A 23,466-nucleotide genomic window follows, 5' to 3' on the forward strand; every position below is an offset into this window, starting at 1 on the left:
ACTTCAATGGAGCAGCAGCACTCAAGCCTAGTAAATGCCCTTCCCAGTTTGCATCTCCTGGTTTGCTCCCCACTCCCGGACAGCACCCCCACAGCTTGCCTCTTGCAGCAAAGCAAAAAGTGCCCCCTACCCATCCTTCTTGTAGAATTCTAGCATCATGTTGTCCGTGGCCACACTGAGGGGTCGCCGGGTCTGATCCGGATGCTTGCGATCAGCGTGGTCCATGTCGGGGGATGGCATGGAATTGTAATTTGCATTGTGGTTCACATGCACAGGGCTGCCATAGTTCCCGGTCAAGTTGAATTCTATGTCTAATGTGGAGAGAGCAAATGAGGAAATTACTGCTCACATGAGTGCTAGGATGTGAGTAGGTTGTTTGGGGTGTGGGCCAGGGGAGATGCAAATCTATTAGAATTTCAATGTTTTGGGAGACATTTCTCATCACACTCATGCTAGAAATGAAGAGATGGGTAACCCTGAAGGCTCATATGCAACGTTTTCAAAAGTGCCATGCAAAAATGGGCCAGAGCCATAAACAGGGAAACCAAGGCCATGGAAAGGGGCTTATAAGGGATCACTGAGAGCAGATGACCAGAACCACGTTTGTTGTTATTATTATTAACTTTATTTATACCTTGCCTTTTTCCCAAAATGGGAGCTCAAGGCAGCTAACAAATTAAAATACAACATAGTTAAAGAAAAGATTAACATCGACATGGAATTAAACTACTAACAGCATTTAAAAACAATTTGAACCACACCATTAAAAATAATTTTTAAAAAACAGTACAATTGAAACAATAAAAATTATTATAGTAATCTATTTAAAAGCCCTTTTTTAAACACCTTGAGTGCTCAAAAGCCTGTCAGAATAACTAAGTTTTGCCCACCAATAGAAGTACAGCAAGGAGAGGACCATTCTCGCTTCCTTAGTGAGGGAGTTCCAGAGCTTGCAGCAGCCACCAAAAAGGTCCACAATTCACAGGCTCATATGCTATGGCATAAATAGCCATCTGACACACACAAGCTATCTGGGAAAGGAACAACTAGAAAGTAAAGTGGGAGATGGCCCTGAAGCAACAGGTCTGCAGTTTGACTATCACCACCTGCCCTACCTCACTTGTTTTCTCAGTGTTCAACTGCTATTCAAAAGCTAACATTGGGAACAAACGTGGAGAAACACGAATACATTTACATGCTGTCAAAACTTGAAGGAAAATTTTATAAAGATGATGGACCGCTGGCACCTCTCACCTACAAAACTGAATAATCTATATAAAACTGGCAACTCAAACTGCTGGAAATGCTCAGCCCCACAGGCAAATTTTTTCCAAGTTTGGTGGAAATGCAAACAAGCCAAAAAATCTAGGTTACTATACATAAAAAGATGTCGGAAATTCTACAAATTAAAATTCCTTTTATTCCCCAATTTTTCTTGCTAAATATGAAATAAAACAAAAACAATATGGTCGTACCATATATACTTGTGTATAAGTTGAGAAATTTAGGTCAAAAGATTGACCCAAAAAACCTGGATCGACTTATACACGGGTCCATGGGTAATTGACCCGACCATCTCCTCAGCCGGGCTGCCTCCAAAAGGACCAGCCCAGCTGAGGAGAGGCTATGAAGGGCGATCGTGCACCCAGAAGCTTCTCGGGGGCCAGGCTGCCCCCTGCCCCCAGGAAGGAGCCTGGCTTTGGAGAGGCTTTGCTGGGCGATCGCATGCCCAGAAGCCTCTCCAAAGCCAGCCTTTTCTCCCCCGGGAAAGAGCCTGGCTTTGGAGACGCTGAAGCCTCTCCAAAGCCAGCCTTTTCCTCTGGGAAGGAGCCTGGCTTTGGAGACGCTGAAGCCTCTACAAAGCCAGCCTTTTCCCCCGGGAAGGAGCATGGCTTTAGAGACGCTGAAGCCTCTCCAAAGCCAGCCTTTTCACCCGGGAAGGAGCCTGGCTTTGGAGATGCTGAAGCCTCTCCAAAGCCAGCCTTTTCCCCCAGGAAGGAGCCTGGCTTTGGAGACACTGAAGCCTCTCCAAAGTCAGCCCTTTTCCCCTGGGAAGCAACCTGGCTTTGGAAACATTGAAGCCTGTCCAAAGCCAGCCTTTTTTCCCCTGGGAAGAAGCCTGGCTTTGGAGACACTGGGCTGGGCGAGAGCGAGTGATCGTCCTGCAGCTTGTCCACAGCCCGGCTGCCTTGGGAACTTTGACCCTTGACTTATGCACGGGGCATACCAAAATTCATACTTTTGCCCCCAAAAGTTGACCTCAACTTATACATGAGGTCGACTTATAGTCGAGTATATATGGTATTTTATTATACATGACAACTATGGTGAGACTCCTCTTCGCAAAAGACTGGAAAAAAAGTAGCATCCCTCTGACTGAAGATTGGATAATAAAGACAAGGGAAGCGATGGACATGGATATTTTATCTGCCCTGATTAAAGGGAAACCAAAAGAGGAAATTGAAGAAGAATGGGGAATGGTCCAAAAATACTGGCAACTCTTAGAGAAGGATTAATCATTATTTACTTTAATGGACTACTAAAAATTAAGGCTGGCTGGGAGGCTTAGATACCAAAATAAGTGCTTTTTTAGATCCTCTTCATGTATTGATATACTTAATATATCTATACTGCTTTGTTATCAAAGCCTTGTTAACTTGCTGAATATGGTTAATGGTTATAAAGAAATATAATTGGTGTTAAGAATAGATGGCAAAGAAAATTTATAAATTAATATTTCTTTCCTTATTTCTTCTCCATTTCCTCACTGTATGAGCTATTTTGATTTGGACCTACAGGATAAAACAGTGGGGGAAAATGGGAAGGTTAACAATAACCTTTCCAATATCTCAAATTTAACAACAAAAAGATAAAGAATTGGGGATAAAACTCTTCCTCTTTTTTTAATCAGGAAGATTTTCCTTTTTTGATTTGACTTTATGCTGCTAATTGCTGTACGGACTATAAAAGTTGATAAGATGAATCTTTACTATAAATCCAAATTAGATTGTCCTTTTGTATGTATAGAGACAAGTCAATAAGGTTTAATTTCCCAATTCAAAGAAACAGGATGTTGTTCCATGCTTATTTTACGACAATCAAAACTTTAATAATGTTGTGAATATAATAACAAAGTTATTTTTTATTCTCTCTCTGTTCTAGATTTAATATAAAACAGAACAAAGCAGCATTAAGTTAATAGAAATAACAAAATGTATAATGCTTGACTCAATACGATAAAGGCATAGGGACCATGATGTGATTATAACAGGATGGTTGTGAGATACCAGGAAGTTTATCCTAACAAATAAGCAATCGACAACGGAACATGTATAAATGTATATATCTTTTCATGTATGTTTTTTGTTTATTTGTAAATTCAATGTTTTGTATATATATGTGCTTATAATAATTTTAAAAAAAAGCTATCAGCAACAAAAGGGGAAGGGCTCCCCACTTACCTCCTGGAAAGAACCAGTCGGCATGTTGTATAAGGGGCTCAATAATTGCAACAATCTGCAAGGAGACAGTTGCCATCATTTCTGTGATGTTTCTGAAACAAGAGGAGGAGGGGTGGGAAGAAGAGATGAATGAAGGCGTGTAAGCAGGATGAAGAGGTGGATTTCTTTTCTCCCTGAGGGAAAGAAAAGCCAAAACAAGGGCAGAACCCAAGGGCTAGAATACCCTTCCTTCAACTTGGTGCCCTAGATGAATTAACTACAACTCTCATAATCCCCCAACCAGCACAGGTGATAGTGTAAGATGTTATGTGCCTTCAAGTCGTTTCCAACTTTTTTTTTGGTAAATTTTTTATTAACTATATAAAATACCAAACTATATAAAATACAAAACTTTTACCCAATTATTACACTGTTGTAATCACAAATTTCCTATTATACTAAAACACTTTTATACTACTGAATCTATATGTTATGGCTTCTATAATGTACTCTATAATACATTGTTAATATTTTATCTAGATAGATAGAAGTAATTTCCAACTTATGGCAACCCTAAGACGAACCTATCATACGGTTTTCTTGGCAGGACTTGTTCAGAGAAGGTTTTGCCATTGCCTTCCCTGGAGGCTGAGAGAGTGTGATTTGCCCAGGGTCACACAGCGTGTTTAATGCCAAGTGGGAAATCAAACACTGGTCTCCAGAGTCATAGTTCAACACGCAAACCACTGGGCGATTATGGGATTTTAGGGACATCCTCGTATCCCACCCAGGCCATTAGATTTCCTCCAGCTGTGAAGGGCTGATCTCAGGAATGGCCGATTTGGATGTTCTTCCAGGCATTTTTAGGATAAATAGTAAGGCAATCAGGAGAGACTGCATTCATATAACTGTTCATGCCCACAAGCACTGGGAGTGGCTGTTTGTGCTGCACTGATAAGATCATTAACCACAAGTAAAAGGGTGGCATTTAAAATCAGACCCCAGTGAAATACTGATAGAAAATCATACACTTTTATCAAATACTGTTGGGGGGGGGCAGCTTCCAATTGCTTCAACTGTGCTTGTATTTCTATACTCATCACACCCATTTCTTTTTCCATAGCAGTGGAAAAAGCACTTACCCGTATGTTCCAACTGCAATTCACTATTCCCTTTTCTCCTGCACCTTTCATTTTTATTTGGTCCCTAGCATATCCTTTCAAAAACACAATTCTAAAGATGTCAAAATGTTCAGTTAGGAAAATGATCAAAGCATGCCAAATGACTAAGTAGTTGCACAATGTTGGACAAGGAACCATGCAGCTGTTTGAACCGCAAATGCCAGCAGTCTTAGGCTATAGAGCTAATGGTGAGGGATGATGAGAGTTGCAGTCAGTATCTTCCCAATTCCTGATATGGAAGAGAAAGTCCAACCCCCAGAATTTCCATGGTGAAAATCCTGCAGCTCTCCAGATGCTACTGGATTGCAACTTCCAGCATTCCTCATCACTGGCTGTGATGGAAATGTGCTAGCTAGGCTTGGCGGGATGTGCAACAACATCTGGTGTATGTTGTATGATTCCCACTATGGTCTAGTATGTTAAAAATGGTAGACATCTTGACTTCAGCCTCTTACCCTTCTGCCTGAGGCCAGAGGAGATTGGGCCCCAGCACAATTGCTATGTTGCTTGGTGTCATTTTGTTTGCATCCTGGTACTCTGTTAAATTTGCAAGGAATTTGATCAGGTACCTGCAACAGAATTGAAATGGAGTGATGAAGTACTGCAGATGTTGCCCAGGTTATAGACATTTCTTAAGGTTCTTCTGCTCACTGATTTTCATATACTGGACTCATAAATACGTTGCCTTGTGGTGCATATTTCAAAACAGGAAAGTACATTTATTTGCAAGTTGCATTAACCATTAGATGGAGAAACTGATTCAGACAAGGGATTTATACCTTACTGCGCAGAAGAACCAAACAATACAGAAGCATTCTCTATACTAGGAGAGTATGAAAACTCTTGTGCATTTTCTGGTTCTCTTTTTGCATTTACAAAAATGTTTTTGCTGAAATTTCATAAAGGTTTCTTTGTGTTTGTGTGTTAAGATTTTTTTTGCTGCAACTTTTTAATTTTAATTTTTTGCTTCTACTGATTTAACAAAATGCTGGTCTTTTGGCTCTCACATAGGGATGAAAAATCTCAGGTTGGTTGACAGTCTTTTCCATGGTGTCAAGGCACCTTTTCTCATCTAGGTTGAGAATTTTTGTGAATACTCCTTTCATCCCTAATTCTAACCACTGAGTTTGCAAGGTGTTAGCAGGATTGCTATTCCAAGGTGTTTTTGAGGTCTTTCGTTTATAGGGTGACTGTAAAATTGAAGCCAACTTGACAACAATTAACAACAACAACAACAAATCCTGACCAACAGTATAATCAGTAAATTCAACTCCATAACAGGTGAGCAATCACTATAATACCACAGGTTGACCTGTCTCTTCAGATAAGAAGTAGGAGACTGGGGTCATTTACTTGTCACTCAGCACATATCTCAGTGTTAATTTTGCAAAGGGTTAGGAGAGAAGGTTGTGAAATGAATGGAAAGGCCCTGTGGGTTACATCCCAGCCTGCAGAATTTCAGTAGTGATGAGGTACCTTTCCAACTGTTGTTAGGCTGTAGATTTCAGTACTCCCCAATATTGACTATGCTGGCTAGAGCTGAAGGGACCTGTAGTCTAACAAGATCTGGAGTGCCACACATTCCCCAGTCCTGTGTTACTGTCTTCTCCCTAAGTCTTCTCTCTCCTCCATTCAGAACATGCATGGCTGGCAGAAGTGGAGTAGAGATTAGTCCCTTATTTCAATGTTGATGCTAGCCTGGCTCTTAATATTCAGAATATTGACCTGTCTCTATGAGTCAGGCCTTGTGAAATGGGGGCACATCTGGCACGAAAAGATGTGGTACAAATTTGGGTTAATGGTTAACAGCTTACAGAACTTGATTGACACACCAGATATATTTACATTCTCTCGTGTGTGAAGGTCAGGAAACATGAAGTCTTTCTCTAATAATCTGACTACAGACAGAAATGATTAGCCTCTGTTAGTGTGCTGAGGAAAGGGAAGAGACTATAGCTTTCTTCTGGAAAAAAGAAAAGAAAAGAAAACTCTTCACTCTGATGTTTGGCAACATTTTATCTCATCCCCAGTATCTTAAAAAGCATTTGGTATGGATTGTGTCTCGAGTAATTATCTGATGGTAATTACACACTGTAAAATTAAAACTGACATGAGCTAGAAGTCAAAAAAGGGAAAAAAGAAAGAGTTGTATCCTTCAGCCTCCATACACCTGCCTTAGATTGTTGTAGCTGGTCTTGGGTAATTTCTCAAGGGAATTCCACAGGGCTTGCAGTCTTTTGTCTTGGTCCTGGATGCTATAAAACAAGAATGAGGTGGTTGGGATCAATTCAGCAGCAATTCATCATAACCTGTCTTGGATTATGGATAAAATAAACCAGGATCTGTATGACTGGGTCTAAACTGCCAACTAAAACTTTTTATTTCTGTCCCCTTTTCTTTTATTCACAGAGTCAGCAGCACAGATACAGTCACACAGGCATACTCGGAGGGAGACACCTCTTGCCCTCCATTCATTCTGCACTTGAAATCTGTCACAGAACAGACAGGACAACTGTTGCTGGGAAACTGCCAATGAGTTTCATATCCCCCCTTCCTTTGAAATGTTGTCACTGCTCCTCTGGCAAGTAATGAAACAACTGAAACAAAGCTTCTGGGTCACACCCCAGCATCAGATTTACATACATGTTTAAATGAAGATCTGAAGAAGGAAGCCAGCTTGAAGAGTCAACAACATCTGGTAAGATCAGGGATTGCTGACTCACCTCTCTTTTCTTAAATGACAAAACAGAACAGGGGGCTGAAACAGAGTTCCTATTTCCAGTCTTACCAAAATAAAAATAAAAAAAAATGTTGTTTTTGTGTGCCTTTGAGTTTCATTTGACTCATGGTGAACCTAAGGTGACCCCATCACAGGTTTTTTTTGGGAGGAGAGACATTTGTTCAGAAGGGGGTGTCTTTGCCTTCCTCTGAGGCTGAGAGGGTGTGACTTGTCCAGCGTCACAGAGTGGATTGCCATGGCTGAGTGGGTATTGAAATCATGGTCTCTGGAGTCATAGCCCAACACTTAAGCCACAATACCATGCTGTTTCTGTTATATGTTGAATGATTTAGGCCTCAACAAAAGGTGCAGTGCCATTATTTCCTTCTTCCTCACATTCAAGTTATGGCATGACTGCTATTTGAATCTGCCAAGGTGCAGCACAAATTGCCAAAAATGTAAAAAAAAAAACACCTTCAACAAACAAGACAACAACATCAGCAAACAAAACAACAGCAACAAAACTGAAAGCAAAAAAACTCCCAAAAACCAAAATTGAAGTGGAAATGGCCAGAAATCTACTTCTGGTGAGATTTTTTTTTTAAAATATGAAACAGGGCAGTATGGTTGAACTGCAACCTGTTGGAAAGCTGAATTCCTACTCCTAGCTCTTTTTCCCCCTTTTGTCAGAAAAGTTGCAAAATCAGATGACATGGTGGTGATGCTGTATGTGATCCAAGGTCTGCATTTTGCACACCTCTGACTCACAGGAAACTGTCACAGAGTGGTCTTATTGACATCCTATTCTCTGTCATTTGACTCAGGTGCAACCAAAGCTCCATGGAGCAGAGTCTTGGTGTGAGAAACTAAAGAATTCATAGGAAAACTGGATTTTATTTGCATAGCTTTGACATAGTTCAAGACACAGTTTTCTTGTAAATAGTGTATACATTTTAGAGTTGGGCTCGTTTATTTCACTGAAGTAGACCAAATATGTCCAGGTGATTAATTTCTTAGAGAAAAGAGTGAATATGTTCAACATATTCCTTTGGGCTTCAGGGCACCTCTGACTCTCTAGCAGAAACTCCAAGCAGCACAGCCAATGATGTGCAGGCAAAAGGTTACCGACCTCACCTGTACAATCTCAAATCGAATGATGCCTGACTGACTGGAGTAATGTCACAAAGTTCCCACTTTTATCTGGCAGATCTTGAGGGCAACTCTCTTCTGGGCCAATGTAAGAGGGTACCAAAGTGGAGGTTCAGCCCAATACGCACATTTTCTTTGCAGTAAACCTTACTGAGCATATTCACAAGCATTTGTAGAATGGCAGCCTTCTCTGATATTCTGAACCTGTGGACAACTAGCATGCTCAACACCGAAGTATCCCTTCAACTTACTTGGAGGCTTGAATCCATTCTTCATAGAGTTCAAATGTCATGAGTGGTTCTGGCAGCTCCCGAAGATAGGACTTCAGTGCTCCTACACAAGAGACACAAATCATACACTTAAGCCACTATACCAGAGAGCCTTTCCCATTTCTTGGGTATTCTAGGCAAAGTTTTATGTCTTTCCTTCAGTTTTGGGGAGGAAATAATTTTTGACATTAAGAAGTATTTTACATGAACCAGTTAAGTATACCGTAAGTCGACCTCATCTATAAGTCAAGAGCAGATATTGGGGACAAAGTTATGGATTTTGATATTGGGACCAAAATTATGGATTTTGATATTCATTACATGTCCCTAAGTTTTACCCCTGAATTATCCATGACTCATGGATAAGTCAGGGGTAAAACTTAGGGACATGTAATGAAGAATGTAAATGACAAAGCAAAGGAAAACAATGCCAACAAACTTACAAAATTTCAGCAGACACACTATTTGTGCTCATACTAAAGGCTGGATGGATGAGAGAGTAGAAGGTGACAGTACTTCCAGGGCAGATTAAACTCTTGTCTTTCACCAGGGGATGAATAAGATTTAAAGTACAGTACTTACTGTGGATAAGTCAACTCAGGTTTTTTGGGTCAATTTTTTAACCTAAATTTCTAGACTTATACATGAGTTTATATAGTACTTAACTTTCTCCTCGTGCAGATGATGTCTGGTAAAATAGTTTAGGAAGGGAGAGTTATGATTTTGGCAACAGTGTCACAATTATGAGTAAGTAGTGATTGTGTATACAGAACAGTTACAGATTGAATCTCCCTTAGCTGCAATGACTGGGGCCAGATTTTTTTTCCAGATTATGATTTTTTAATTTATTTAGGAATATATGCATATACATAATAAGAGATCTAGGAGATGGGGCCTATGTCTAAATCTGAAATTCATTTATGTTTCACATACACTTTATACACAAATGTTTACTTGACTTTCTGAAAACACCACTATTATCTATATGAAACTCCACCATTATTCCAGCTATCTTCTACTCTTAACGGAGAATCAAGAAGTAGTGACAATGCAATATATGATGGGTTAGGCAGACGTAGGACCCTGAAGTGCTGTACTTCAGCAAACATTTAATGAACAGGCCAAATTTCCCAACCAATAAACACACCTTCATGTATTCCCTCTATGTCACATGGACCACTAGAAGGTCTTTCTAGTTCAAGCTATGAATGCTAAGGTAATAGTTCTCCTTACCTGCTATGGCATGGGGATCAGCTGAGTACTCCTGAACATCCACCACACAACAGTCAAGAGCTGCCTTCAGCTTCTTTAGTTTGGAGGCTGAGGGAGCCACTCGAAACAGGCCCTGCAAAAAGAGGAAGCGGAATAGAATAAAAAAGAAATGACTGAAGTGTGACAGTCCTGCTTACAAACTCCAAAAATGCTCTCTGGGAAACGGCACTGGAAGTGGTATCTCCAAGACCCCATATGAATGAATGTTTGGATGAAGATGAGAGGAGGTGGGAGAGGCGAAGAGGACAAATAAAAGGTCCCAGCCTTTAGCATGGAGAGGTAAACCCAAAGAGAGGCAGCCATTGCTTCATACAGACCTCCTCCTGCATGCCACATTCGAGGAGCATGGTGACACATGCCTCAATGGGGAAGGCAATCTCTCGGCCACTGACAGACAGGTGTTCCTCCAGGGACTTCCCAAAGGAAGGCTTCTCAATCCAAGCTTCTGTGGAAGGCAGTCCATATTAGGGGCATCAGAGACAATAATTCCAAAAGCCTTGCACTATTTACTAAAATAATAATAATAATAATAATAATAATAATAATAATAATAATAATAATAATAATAATAATAGATTTATTTCTAGCCCGCCCAATCACAAAGAATCTGGGCGGGTTACAACAATAAAATACAACAAATTACAAAAGAGTTAAAAAAATCAAACCCTAGACCTACTACCCCCCATTCCCAGTACTAAAACAGAATTAAACAGTAGTAATATTAAAACATTTAAAACATTAAAAATATTAAAAACATTGAACAAACAAAAAATAGGCAGAAACATTGGCGGGGGAAAATAGACAGATGAGGGGACAAATATCTCTATATCTGGGGAGGGTAACTAAGTTGGAAAGGCCTGCCGGAAGAGATTCGTCTTGAGTGCTTTCTTAAAAGCTGCCAGAGTGGAAATGTGATGGATCTCCTCTGGCAGGTCGTTCCATAGTTTAGGAGCAGTAGTAGAAAAGGCCCTCTGAGAGACAGATGTTAGCCTAGATTTTTTTGGCTGTAGTAGATTTCTTCCAGAGGACCTTAGTGTGCGGGACGGACAATAGGGAAGAAGGCGTTCCCTCAGGTACTCTGGGCCCAAGCCATGTAGGGCTTTAAAGGTAATCACCAACACCTTGTACTTTGCCCGGAAACTAATAGGCAGCCAGTGCAGGGACTTCAAGACCGGTGTTATATGGTTATTCCTAAAAGTTCCCGTGATCAATCTGGCTGCCATATTTTGTACCAGCTGAAGTTTCCGAACTTGGCACAAGGGTAGCCCTAAGTAGAGCGCATTACAGAAGTCCAATCGAGAGGTATGGTATGATCCCAGTTCACTAGGAAAACAGAAACTATTTTACCAAGCTATAGCAGTTCAGACATTTCTGCAGAGAGAGCAGGGAAGAACTAGAAATTTTACGATGGCTTGCTCTGGACATAATCTGTTGGTGGCCATATTGTTAAAAACTGTGGTTCCTTAGTGGAGTCCTAACAACTTGGCCTTTGGGAGCTTATAGTCATGTTAAGTAAGTTTTGACATTTTAGAATAAGGAGATAGCAACAGCCCTGGAAGTGAGACACAGTATTATCAAACTGCCTCAGAAAGATACACACGCTCCACCATACTTACCCTGCTGTGCTTTGATCTGAGGCAACACATTCTGCAAAAGTGCTAATGACTTCCTGTGATACTCTGCTTGCACTTCTATTAACTGGGAGCAAAATAAAATAAGAGGCAGTCAGTGAGAATGCACACCCTGAACCCCCCCAAGATTTTACAAAAGAAGATGTGCCTGGTTGTGGGAAGAAGGCAAGAGCTCCGAAAGTTAAAGGTTTCTGGTACTTACAGTCTGAAAATAGTTTGCATAGTCTATCTCTTTGGCCATAAAATTGTACATGTCAGCTGAGAGCTGATCCTGCAAGAAACAGCAAGAACATGTAATATAAAGTTTTACAAGTGAACTCACTTTAACAACAACTGAAATGGTGCAAAAATGCCTTTACAACAAGTCAAATAAAATTGAACAAATACACCAAAAGAAAAGGAAAGAACCATGTTACTTTGATCTCCATTTACATATTGAAACTGCCTGGAATTCTCACCTGAATGTACATGCAATTGTCAGAAATAAAATAGTGAAATATACATAAGACTTTACTTTTATTTATCTCCTCTCCTACTGATAACATTTCCTATTGCTACTGCTCCAATAGTAGGTCTGCAGCGACCCCTTGTATTACACTCTGGAAAGAGCAATGATAGAAAAAAGGGGGAAGTGGGTGGATGTTTGGGAAGATACCCTGCAAATCTCCACTCTGTTTGCTGCCTCCTCCATCTCTTCCCTGAGAGCATCCGCTTTGGCACCCGTAGGCTGCAAGTTGCTTGACAAACCCGAAGACTTGGCTGATTGATGCCACCTGCAGGAGAAAAGAGAGAGATGTTTAGGAACAAAGCTCAAGCTTTGTTTGGGAGATCAGTTAGACCACATTAAGGTGCATCAAACTCTCCCACAGAAGTGAACGAATGCCCTGTTTTGCAGTTCGTACATGGAGGAAGAGGCAGGCACTGCATTACCCGAACCCCTGCCAGATGGAGAGGTGGCAAGCAACTTTGTTACAGGCATATAAGGAAGAATCATAGAGCCATAGAATCACAGAGTTGGAAGAGACCACAAGCGTCATCCAGTCCAACTCTCTGCCATGCAGGAACTCACAATCAAAGCAATAGCAAGGAAGTATATGGTTATACCGCTTACCAGTGCACTTAAGCACTCCCTAAGCAGTTTACAATGTGTAAGCTAATTGCCCCCAACAAGCTGGGTACTCATTTTAGCATCTTTGGAAGGATGCAAACCTGAGTCGAGCCTGAGCTCCTGACTGGGATTTAACTCGCAACATGCTTCTTAGCAAATGCTAATACCCTTTATGGTTTGTGAGGAATGGGTGAAGTGGGCACTCCATACATTATTGGATTGCAGATCCCAGCATTCATCATCATTGGTGATGCTGGCTAGGGCTGCTGGGACTTGTGGTCCAGCAACATCTAGAGCAGTGATTCCCAGACTTTGGGTCTCCAAATGTTTTGGACTTCAGCTCCCAGAATTTCTGACTGTTGGCAAATCTGGCTGGGGTTTCTGAGATTTGAAGTTCAAAACATTTGGAGGACCAATGTTGAGGAACCACTAAGCTTGTACCCTTGCTAGGCCCACCCATGCAGTAAAGTAACAATAAAGAACCTAACTCTAAGATTCAGACCAGTGGTCCACATTTGAACTTCACACTACATTTCGCAAGTCAGCTGGGAGTCTCCTTTGCCCATCCCAAATCCACAACATAGGAAGGCTGCAGGCACCTGCAGCAGGTACTGCCTCGTGTAGGACTGAGATAGGTATTTGTGGCCAGAAGTAGGAAGTTATTCCCTGCTTGGCATCAGGGAAATTTTTTTTAAAAAAAAATATCTTCAGTTTGCTGTTCTAATTATAGCAACTAATTGCTTACAACAACCTTGAATGAAAAGACATTTCATATAGATTAGCAAACCTTATCTCAGAGGTAAAAACTGAAGTAATGAACAGTCTGTCATCCAGGGATGTAGCTATGGAGGAGAGGGAGGATGAAGGCATTGCTCCCCAAATAACAATTCTGCCCCCTCAATAAAAACAAAATCCATTCAGCCCCTAAATTTCTAGCATTGCAATAATGTAAATCTTCAGTTGAGCATTTCTAAATAGAGCTTAGAAATCTCTTACAAATGGCCAGGCAAAATGACCAAGGGAAAGCAAGCAGAGGAAGAGTTCTTGGTGTGAGTGGTTTTTAGCACCACTTTCTGCAAAGCTGGAAATCTGGGGAACTGAAGGAGAATTTCAGGGGGGAGGGATTGTATGGGGGGTAATGTCCTCATATTAGTCCCCTTCCCATAGTCTCCTCTCAAATTGTTTTTGACAAGTCAGGCACTGCCAGCTCTTGCAACTCAAGAATACTAACGCAGAAATATATTTCAAAAATGATGACAGAATGGACAACACATCACATACAGTGAAGCCTATCCTCATGAGACTCTGTTCACTCTCCTTCACCCAGCTGTGGTTTCTCTCCCACTCTAGAGGGGCTGAAAGTCTGAATGCTAGTGGCCTCTTGCTGAAATGCTGAAAGAGCAGGGTTGAAGATACTCATTCCCTTTGCTTCCTCTCTATAGCACTGCCTGTCAAGCACAGTTACAAGTAAACAGCAGCACTCAGGAGCAAAGCAAAAGATCCGGACAGGCATCATGTAACCCTTTAGATGTTGTTAGAGTACAACTCCCAGCATTTCTTACCATTGGCTTAAGCTTGCTGGGAATTGGAATCCATCAACACCTGGAAGTCTACACAATTCTCTTCTCTGACACAGTTCATTATTGGGGTTGTTACCTGATTGAAAAAAAAATGCAGTTTTATGCATATTTGTTGTTATTGTGTGCCTTCAAGTAATTTCTGACATATGGAGATCCTATCATAAGGTTTTCTTAGCAAGATTTGTTCAGAAGGGATTTGCCTTTGTCTTCCTCTGAAGCTGAGAGAGAGTGAATTGTCCAGGGTCACCCCAGTGGGTTTTCATGGCTGAGTGGGGATTTGAACAGTCGTCTCCCAGTGTCTAAGCCCAACACTCAAATCACTACATCACGCTGGCCCTTTATATATGTTTATTCAGGAATAATTCTGATTCTTATGAATGCAGCTTACTCCCAGGTGCATGGGATTGCAGCCTCAGTAAATTAAACATATGAATTTTTAGTAATCATGTTTTCATTATTTTTATGTCAATTCTTCCAATATTTTATGGCAATATGTCAAAAATACCTTAATGGTAATGAGTACAACTTGAGCACCCACTCACTTGCTTTTGAAGAACACAAAGAGAGAAATAAAAGCAAATTTACATATTTTTCAGACATGAACTCTAGTTGTCATTTAGCTTGACCTAGAGGCATAGTGTTAGATGGCTTGTGTTAGAGAACAGACATCTTAGCTCCCCACTTCCACAGCTGGAGGGGAAGAAGAGAGGGCAGGGCTTTGGTTCTGATCTAGAGGACTCAAGTTAATGCATTAGGCTGAATCAAGAGTATGAGTCAATGCAGACAAAAACAAAACAAAACAAAACAAAACAAAAACAACTTCTTGGTGAATCACAGTGGAAGAAAATCAATACTAGACCATGATAAAGGGAGTAACTGCCCTGCCCTCTACTCTTTGAGAGTTTCTGAAATAAAAAATATATCTTTGGAACCACAAAAGCAGAGACAAGGGAACAATGTAAAACAATATCTGAGACAACTGTGATAAAAGTCACTTTCACATTCAAACAGCTATTGCACTTTGACATCACTTTAACTGTCATGGTCCTGTCCTGTACTATGGAATCATGGGATTTGTAATTCTGTGAGATATTTAGAATACTCTGGCAGAGAGCTCCTCCAGTGTCTCTCACCAAACTACAAATGCCAGATTTCCATAGCACACAGCCATGGAAGTTAAAGTGGTATTAAAGTGCCATAATTGCATAAAGTAGAAATGATCAGAGTGTGCAACATAGCACTCTTTAGTGTTCTCCTTGGCTTCTACCACTGATGTGGATAGAAGTAGAAACATCTCAGACTATCGCCATTCAACCAAATTTTGGGGGGGGGGGGGGGTTCTTTTGCCAAAGAGCACCCTTTCTCTTACTAGCTTTGAGCTACTACAGGAGAAAACTGAGGCCAGCACAGTCATATTCCTGAGGATGGAAATGGCATGAGACAGGAGAGCTGCCAATAGGAAGCAGATTTTTTTTAAAAAAAATAATAAATCAGAAGGCTTTTTTATTTGTTGTGGAAACCTTTTTAACAATTTGACCAAATTTAGAAAAGAAACATGAAATAAGAGGCTTGGTATCAAAAGGTGGGCAGTTGGAAAGAGCATGTTCTCTTACCTCGTCCTTGATGAATCCATGTCCAGAACTAATTTTGCTAAGTGCTTCCTCTGTTTTTGGATATTTGGGATTTCTACCTGAAATATATTTTTTAAAGGAGTGCAGATTAGACACAGAATAATTAGATACGATAAATAATGGATAGCAATAATTTGAGGAGAAATCATATCAATTGGTTATGTTCCATTCTCTGAAGATGCCAGCCACAGATGCTGGCAAAACGTCAGGAAGAAACTCTTCTAGAACATGGCCACATAGCCCGAAAAACCCACAAAAAACTATGGTTATGTTCCAGTTAGGGAAAAGAGTTGTTTTGTGGGTATATGTTTACAGTTATGTGTGTTTAAAAGATATTAAAATAACCAAAGTGCAGTACAGACTGCCTAAAAACGGCTGTCTGCAGGTGCTCATTTTAACTCAGGAGGGATGCCACAACCACCAAACAGCCTGACATCCCTCTGGAGTAAAAAGAACCTGGCACTTCTGGGTTATTCTTGCGGTGCCCGGGTTACACTGAAAGTGCACCACTGGTGCACTCATGACGTAACGAACGTGCAGCAACATGCGGATGCTGCATGTCCCTTACGTAAAAGTGGTGGTGCCTGTGTGGACGGGGTGCCGCCATCAGGCCGCCGCCCACATGTAGTAGGGCTCAGGACTGTGCGGTTGGTGTGCGGTCCCAAGCCCTATCATCGCTGCCTGGACACTGCTTCCTGGTGGTGTGTTCTGGGCCTAAATAAAAGGAGAGTAAAATGGGTGACTTTTCATACAGAATTGCATTAAACATTCAATTTGTCTCAAAATGAACTTGCAGGATTTTGCACCTTTGCTACAAGAAGGGAGGGAGAAGATCACTACTGGCCAATTCCAAGGCTTGAAGGGAGTTCAGTTTGCTTCCCTTCCCCAAACTGTCTACTGCTGCTGTCCCTTCATAACTGGAAAAGCACTGGCAACACACACACACACTATAGTAGGGGTGAGTAAAGTGCAGGCCACATGCTACATTTGGCCCTCAGATGCCTAGGTATGGCTGGCCAATAAATAAATCCACACAGGAAAAAAATATCATCTGAAAATTGGCTAAAATGGAGGCCAGAAGTAATGAAGCATCATTTTGGTCGTGTCAAAACACCCAAATCCATACAGCACAGTGTTCCCTGTATCAACCCACTGCTTTTGCTCAGGCAACTCTCACCTCAGCCAATACAAAGAGGGGCTCAATCACATCCCTTTCAACTTCCAACTCAAAGTGGATGAGCTCTTGAGCCAGCTTGTCCTCTGCTTCTCCACACAGCTTCAGCATCTTCCTATAAAGGACGAAATATAGTGGAAAGCCAAGCAATGGAGGAGCGATCTAGGGCAGATGTTATGCAAGAAAGACAAGAAAGGAAGCATGTATATGTATATCATGGGAAGTACAAAACAATCCCATGAGTATAGCTACACTGCACAGTTGCAGCACTTAAATGCCATGTAAACTGACATGGCTCCCTCCTATGTAACCCTGGGATTTATAGCCCCAGAAAACCACATGGTAAGTTTACTTTAGGGTTGTCGTAAGTCAGAAATGCCATGAAGGCACACAACAGCAACAACAACAAAAAACCCTACTTAATATTATCTGCTTAGAGAACAATAACACTATAGCTCTGGGAAGTGGACTATATTTTCCTAGTACAGAATTCTAAGTATCTTGTCAAACTACAAATTCCAAGATTCCACAGAATGGCTTCAAAACAATTAACATGGTATCAAACTGCTATAACTGCTATGTAGTGTGAATGCATCCCACGTTGTTGCTGGTTTCACAACATGCTTTGGTTTATAAGAAACAATCAAAATCAGGAAGATGTGAAAGGGCTCCTTTTTGTTGCATCATAGGAATCTATTGCTATTGCTGCACAATCAGTGAGGGCTTGTCTACACCAGTGAAAAAGGCCTTACTCACTCTGAAGCAAGTGCTGACATCTATTTCCAGGGAGAATCTGTGTTTTCCTGCCCTTACTCCAACTTTACTCTGACCTAAGCAAATTGAGTAAATCCTGGAAACTCCAGAGTGATCTTGGGTTCTTTTGGCATGTGGATAGCTAGATTGAGTCCGATTCAGCTCAATCTGGTTGTCCACACACCAAGAGCCACACCATCCTCCTTCTCCACTCTGAGCAGCAAAGAGAAAGGGGATGTCCTGTTTTCTGAGCCATTGCCACAACTTTCTTATGGGTAGGAGCATTGTATAAAGAACAGAAATGGCTCCCGAAACTCCTTGTTGATCATATGTCTGGACACCTGTTTCTCACCTCAAAGGTAGCAGTGGCATGCTTGGGTAAGCTTTACATGGAGTTCTTGGCCATGAGGAACTAGTGGCACAGCTCTAAATACAGGGGACAGGTCAGTGAGGCCGTGTTCACAATGACATGGTTTCACACTGGATTGGGCCTGGTGCATACGGCTGCCATTATGGTCAGTCTGGGGCATCCTCCGGACTGGCCCCAGATGAAATGGCTGCTGTGAATGTGCCCAGAGACCCAGCTCAAAGTAGTTTACAGGAAAAGAAGGTACAATCCAAAAGAAGCAGAAAGTTATTCAAATGGTTATAAACTGAATAGTTCTGGTTTCTTATTTGGAGGATATTTTAAAGTTCTTGCTTGTGTGGCACTTTTTTTTTTTTAAAGGAAAAACAGAGAATAAATATTTTAAGTTAATTAATGTCACAGCAAGTTATCCAACATTATGATGGAAGTGGTTTTAAAAAGGGATGGTTCTTACCCAAGCAGGGAGTCGTCCCCTAGAATAGCAGAACCTTCCATTAAGCACTGAGCAAGTGACGTCAAAGGCAATTTCTTCTGCAACAAAAGCCACTGTTGTATGAATTGTTTTTTTTTAAAAAAAATAATCTATTCAACCAATATTTTAAACCCCTTTTCCCTGGTCTGAAGTCTATTTTTCTTATTCATATGCAAGGTCATATACAGTTTTAAATATAGAATTTAAAACACCAGCTGAGGTTGCTTTTCAACCTGATTCCCTCCCATCTTTCCCCTTCTTCTCAGTACAAACATGAAGACACACAAGCCCTCATTGCCCAATGGATGCTGGAATCTCTCACCGAGCGCTTATCAGAATCTGATCCCTGCTGACCCTGAAGACATGCTGTCAGCTTCTTGTGTGTGCTGTGGGATACCTGTTTCACTAACTCCAAACGCTTCTCCACCTGGGAACACAATAAAACACATCACATCAGAAGTGTTCACTCCCACCAAACACGTAATAACTTTTTCAAAAGCAGTACACACACATATTACACAGATAGATGAATCGGGAAATTTCTGTCAAAGAGGAGATACATGAGACACTGAACAACATGAGGAGGTGGGGAAAGTAGAATGGGCACTGAATTATAGGAACTGAAGAACATGTTGGATTTTGTTTTCTTGGGGTGCACCTGCACTGTAGGAATAATGCCGTTCGACCACATTTTAAATGTTGTAGCTCCATCCTATGGAATCCTGGGATTTTTGTTTGTTTTTCAAGGTCTTTTGCCTTATCTGCCAAAGATCACTGGGGCATCACAAAATGACAAATACCAGGATTCTGTAGGATGCAGCCATGGCAGTTTATGTCATGTTAAACTGCATTATTTCTACAGTGTAGATCCATCCCTGGCCTTACATTCAGGTGTTACTCCTAACTACACCAGACTTATCACATCAATGGAAGTTCTGTATGTGTTGACTTATCAGGTTCCCCTTGACTCAATGGGTCTATTTCAGCTGAACCAACCAGTCATCTAAGCTTTTTACCAATGGCACTCTCTGTTTTCTGAACCTCATCAAGCAAAGCTATCATGCACCACTTGTCAAATATGGAAGACACATTCATGTAAAATATATACTGGGCTCCCCCCCTCCCCTGAATATTAAGGAATAAATTGACAGTGAACTTTACACATGTGAGCATGTATCTTCAGGTATTCATACCATAGCATGAAGATGTAAAGTGTTAAAAATTTGCATTTTGAGTGACATGTCAGATTTGGCACTGGTGATATGAGTTAAGATGTAATCAACACCACAGTGATTTCTGAAGGCCAAAGCAAACCCTGATTATGAATCAATCGACAAAATTTGGTCTGGAAGCATGCTTAAGCCAGGCAATAGCAGAGCAGTTTCTCTGATCACAGAACTATGGAGCTGGAAGAGAGCCAAAAAGTCATTTATTCAAAGGCAGAACCATTCTTCTACCTACTTCCCAAACTCCAGACCCACATCTGATGCAAGGGGTGACTTAACAGTACAACCACTTTGGAGTGAGAAGAGAAGAGGGAGACAGGACAAAGAGCCAAGCTATAATCAACAAGGAAAAGCAAACTCCTTTAGTGGCACCAGACAATTAAGTAGTACTCCACTACAATTCATTTTTCTAGTAATTAAGGGCTGTTGTAGTTTGGCCACATTATGAGAAGGCATGACTCATTTAAAAAAAGACAATAATTGTTAGTGCTGGGAAAAACTGTGACCACACACATAAGACTGACAGTCAGGAAGACAAATAACACTGCTGAGTCTGGAAGTAGTTCATAACTGCTGAGGTTCTTCCAAAGAGGATTTTAATTTTAGTTGCAGCAAATATTTACAATCACGATACAGCAATATTTACACAAACCAGAGTATTGCTCCGCCATCAACTACCATCCTTACCACTTTGTGTATTGGAGCATTCATCCTTTTATACATAAACACAGCTAGGATTGCGATCGGACCCCCTGCTAGTGCTTCATCAGCTTTCTGTAATGTAGCCAGTGACTGTGCAGCTTTGATCTGCTATGACTCATCTCCATGCTCAAGTTGCATCAGCTTCCTCTGAGTCAGCATTTCCTCTTTAACACATTGCATGCACCCGAGACATTTCACACAGCCTGGGGCAAAAATATATGGACAATAATGCTTGGAAAGGTAGAAGATAGTAGAAAGAGAAGAAGACCACACGCCAGATGGGCAAACTCAATCAGGGACGTTACGGGCCTGAATCTACAAGACTTAATCAGAGCAACAGAGGACCGGGGGGGGGGGGACTTCGAAATGTCTCATCTGCAGGGTCACTATGAGTCGAGGTTGACTTGAGAGCAGCTAACAACAACAAGAGCTGTTACTGAAATATAGGACAAAAATATTGGGAATGGAGCAATATTCCAATTGCCCAGTCAAATAGTTCCAATACTGACTGCTATATTGTATGAAGTCAAGAATATTCAAATACAGAAATGGCAGCTTCTTTTCATAAGCACCATCACAGGATAATCTGATACTAAAACAGAGGCCTCCTTAGTAAGCCAAGGCTAACTTCCACAAAGTTCATTTAGGAGCAGCCTTGGTCTGCAGTTCTTTCTACAGAATTAGTTTGACCTTCTTTCTCCTCGCAGCTAAGGACAAACCCATACGAGATGCAGAGCATGGGAAAACCCTTCATCAATGTAAAAGTTCCACATGTGTGTGCTAATACTGAAATGCAATTGGTGTACCTCAGCTAAACCCTCTAGCACTCAACAACTCAAGCAAGTGCACTGCTACTGCATAATGCTATGTGCAAATAGGAGAAAGAAAGCAGCAAGTATATTGAGATATAGCCAGGTACATGTGGAAAACATGTCTGGCCTGGCTCTATCCTGATGGCCATAGGTGCAGAATTCTTTGAACAGAAACTTAAGGCTCAGGAAGAAGTAGGAAGTAAACACACGTGCACACAAAGAGTCGTAATAATGACAGAAGTTATTATAACCCAAACTACAACCAACTTGACTACACTTACTTTGGGGAATGCAAGAGCCCAAACATGATCTAGCCTTGGGTTTGACTAACTCCTCAAAGAAAATGGTCTGCTGAGTAGAGATGGGCAATTACAGAGGGCCTGGAGATCATTTTCTGTCACTTCATGCTGCACAGAGCATGTGACAATGATATTTCCAGTTTCTGAAATCTACTTCCATTTTTATTCAGGGGAGGCTGGAAGCAATGAACCCTATTTTACAGCAAAAACGTTGCTCTTGGGAGGCTTCTTGGGGTGTATCTACGCTGCACAATTACTGTACAACAGTTTGATATTATTTTAACTTCCATGGATTCATCCTATAGAAAACTGTGATTTGCACTATGATGAGGAGTAATTAGAATTCTTTGTCTGAATCCATTCCTAAACTCCAGCACTAGTGTTCTCTAGCAGTGAATCGTTAGTATCTTACCAATGACATACAAATCCCAGGATTCTACAGGATGTCACCCTGACAGTGGGAGTTGTATTAAGCATTATAGATGTGTGGTAGGGATACACTGCAGGAGTGTGATCTTTCCTTACCAAAAATTATGCACTTTGGCCAAGGGATTTTGGAGCAGGCCACTGAAAGTTTCCAGTGTCCTAAAAATGGCCTCATGTGGGGGGTGGGGGGTACATGTGGCCCATGGGGCACATTTTGCTCACCCCTGCACTAAGAAATTATTTCATTATATACTTGACTTCTGTTCAACACCAATCCAAACTGACTCTAGGACAGAGATGGTGAACCTTTTACAGACTGAGTGCCCAAACTGCAACCCAGACCCCACTTATTTTTTGCAAAGTGCCACGTCCCTCTGGCTTTCTAGTAGGAAACTTTGGCAAACTCTGTGCTAGAGAGACAGCATGTGTGCCCACAGAGAGGGCTCTGAGTGCCACCTCTGGCATGCATGCCACAGGTTCGCCATCACTGCTCTAAGACATGTTCACCTCTTCCTGTTTTCAAAGGGAGAGATATACTACCTTCTGAAAATAGATACTGGACATCTAAAGCAGGCAGGAACAGACATCTCACAGGACATGCATGCTAGGAACACTGGCTGCAAGAGACATTTTAACTGCCCGTTAGCTTTCTCAATAGTTTTTCTGTGACCTGGGAAGAGAAGTCAAGTCAGGGGCTTCTACTACCTATCCTTTTTTTTCCTTCCTAGACTGCACTGGCAACAACTCAGGCTCAGAAACTGGAACTTGGCTCTTTGCTTTTTAAATTATCAAACTTGGAGATACTGCCTAGTGCTCAGCTCAGCAGCTTGACACTAAGCAGAAATACAGAAGCCCTCTGAAACTTGAAACTCAAGGACCTGGAGGGAACATGCAGTTAAAACAGGGAAGACAAAATCTTTTGGGGGAAATAAGACTGAAAAAGTAATACTACTATTATACTTTTGAGTATCAGAGGAAACACTGAAACTGCACCATAAGCACAAAATGTTCTGGACTTTAATGAGCAGCCAGATTCAGAAGCCATCTTGGGCCTTTTTTTATTAAAAGCAAAGAGTCTACAGGGACTATTTGCACTGCAAAAAGGCTGACTATAGATCACCTGTTTGCAAACTATCTGGAGACAAGAAACTGTTCTGCAGATCATGCACACATCTCATATATCTTTTCCACAAACAGCAGTAGAATTCATTAAGACAATAAAATCCTCAACCCATAATATTTTCCCAGCCACTAT

General features: G+C 41.2%; 1 protein-coding gene across 8 annotated transcripts in view; it reads right to left on the reverse strand.

Annotated features, from left to right (window-relative positions):
* Positions 1-23,466, reverse strand: part of ARHGAP44 (Rho GTPase activating protein 44) — a 142,165-nt gene that overhangs the window by 28,279 nt on the left and 90,420 nt on the right. For 6 of the 8 annotated variants that reach the window (XM_042450017.1, XM_042450019.1, XM_042450024.1 and 3 more), the window contains exons 3-16: positions 19,069-19,173; positions 18,729-18,805; positions 17,158-17,269; positions 15,963-16,039; positions 12,317-12,434; positions 11,864-11,932; positions 11,647-11,728; positions 10,348-10,475; positions 9,992-10,103; positions 8,741-8,822; positions 6,796-6,876; positions 5,077-5,190; positions 3,462-3,553; positions 131-311 (exon numbers count right to left, since the gene is read on the reverse strand). In XM_042450017.1, coding sequence (XP_042305951.1) covers positions 131-311; positions 3,462-3,553; positions 5,077-5,190; positions 6,796-6,876; positions 8,741-8,822; positions 9,992-10,103; positions 10,348-10,475; positions 11,647-11,728; positions 11,864-11,932; positions 12,317-12,434; positions 15,963-16,039; positions 17,158-17,269; positions 18,729-18,805; positions 19,069-19,173 — 1,430 coding nt within the window. Of the gene's footprint in view, positions 1-130; positions 312-3,461; positions 3,554-5,076; positions 5,191-6,795; positions 6,877-8,740; positions 8,823-9,991; positions 10,104-10,347; positions 10,476-11,646; positions 11,729-11,863; positions 11,933-12,316; positions 12,435-15,962; positions 16,040-17,157; positions 17,270-18,728; positions 18,806-19,068; positions 19,174-20,659; positions 20,992-23,466 lie in introns of those variants that run through there. The other 2 variants (XM_042450020.1, XM_042450018.1) reach the window with 2 other exon arrangements.

Source organism: Sceloporus undulatus, chromosome 2 (genome assembly GCF_019175285.1).
Source record: "Sceloporus undulatus isolate JIND9_A2432 ecotype Alabama chromosome 2, SceUnd_v1.1, whole genome shotgun sequence".
In the NCBI taxonomy this organism is placed as follows: domain Eukaryota; kingdom Metazoa; phylum Chordata; class Lepidosauria; order Squamata; family Phrynosomatidae; genus Sceloporus; species Sceloporus undulatus.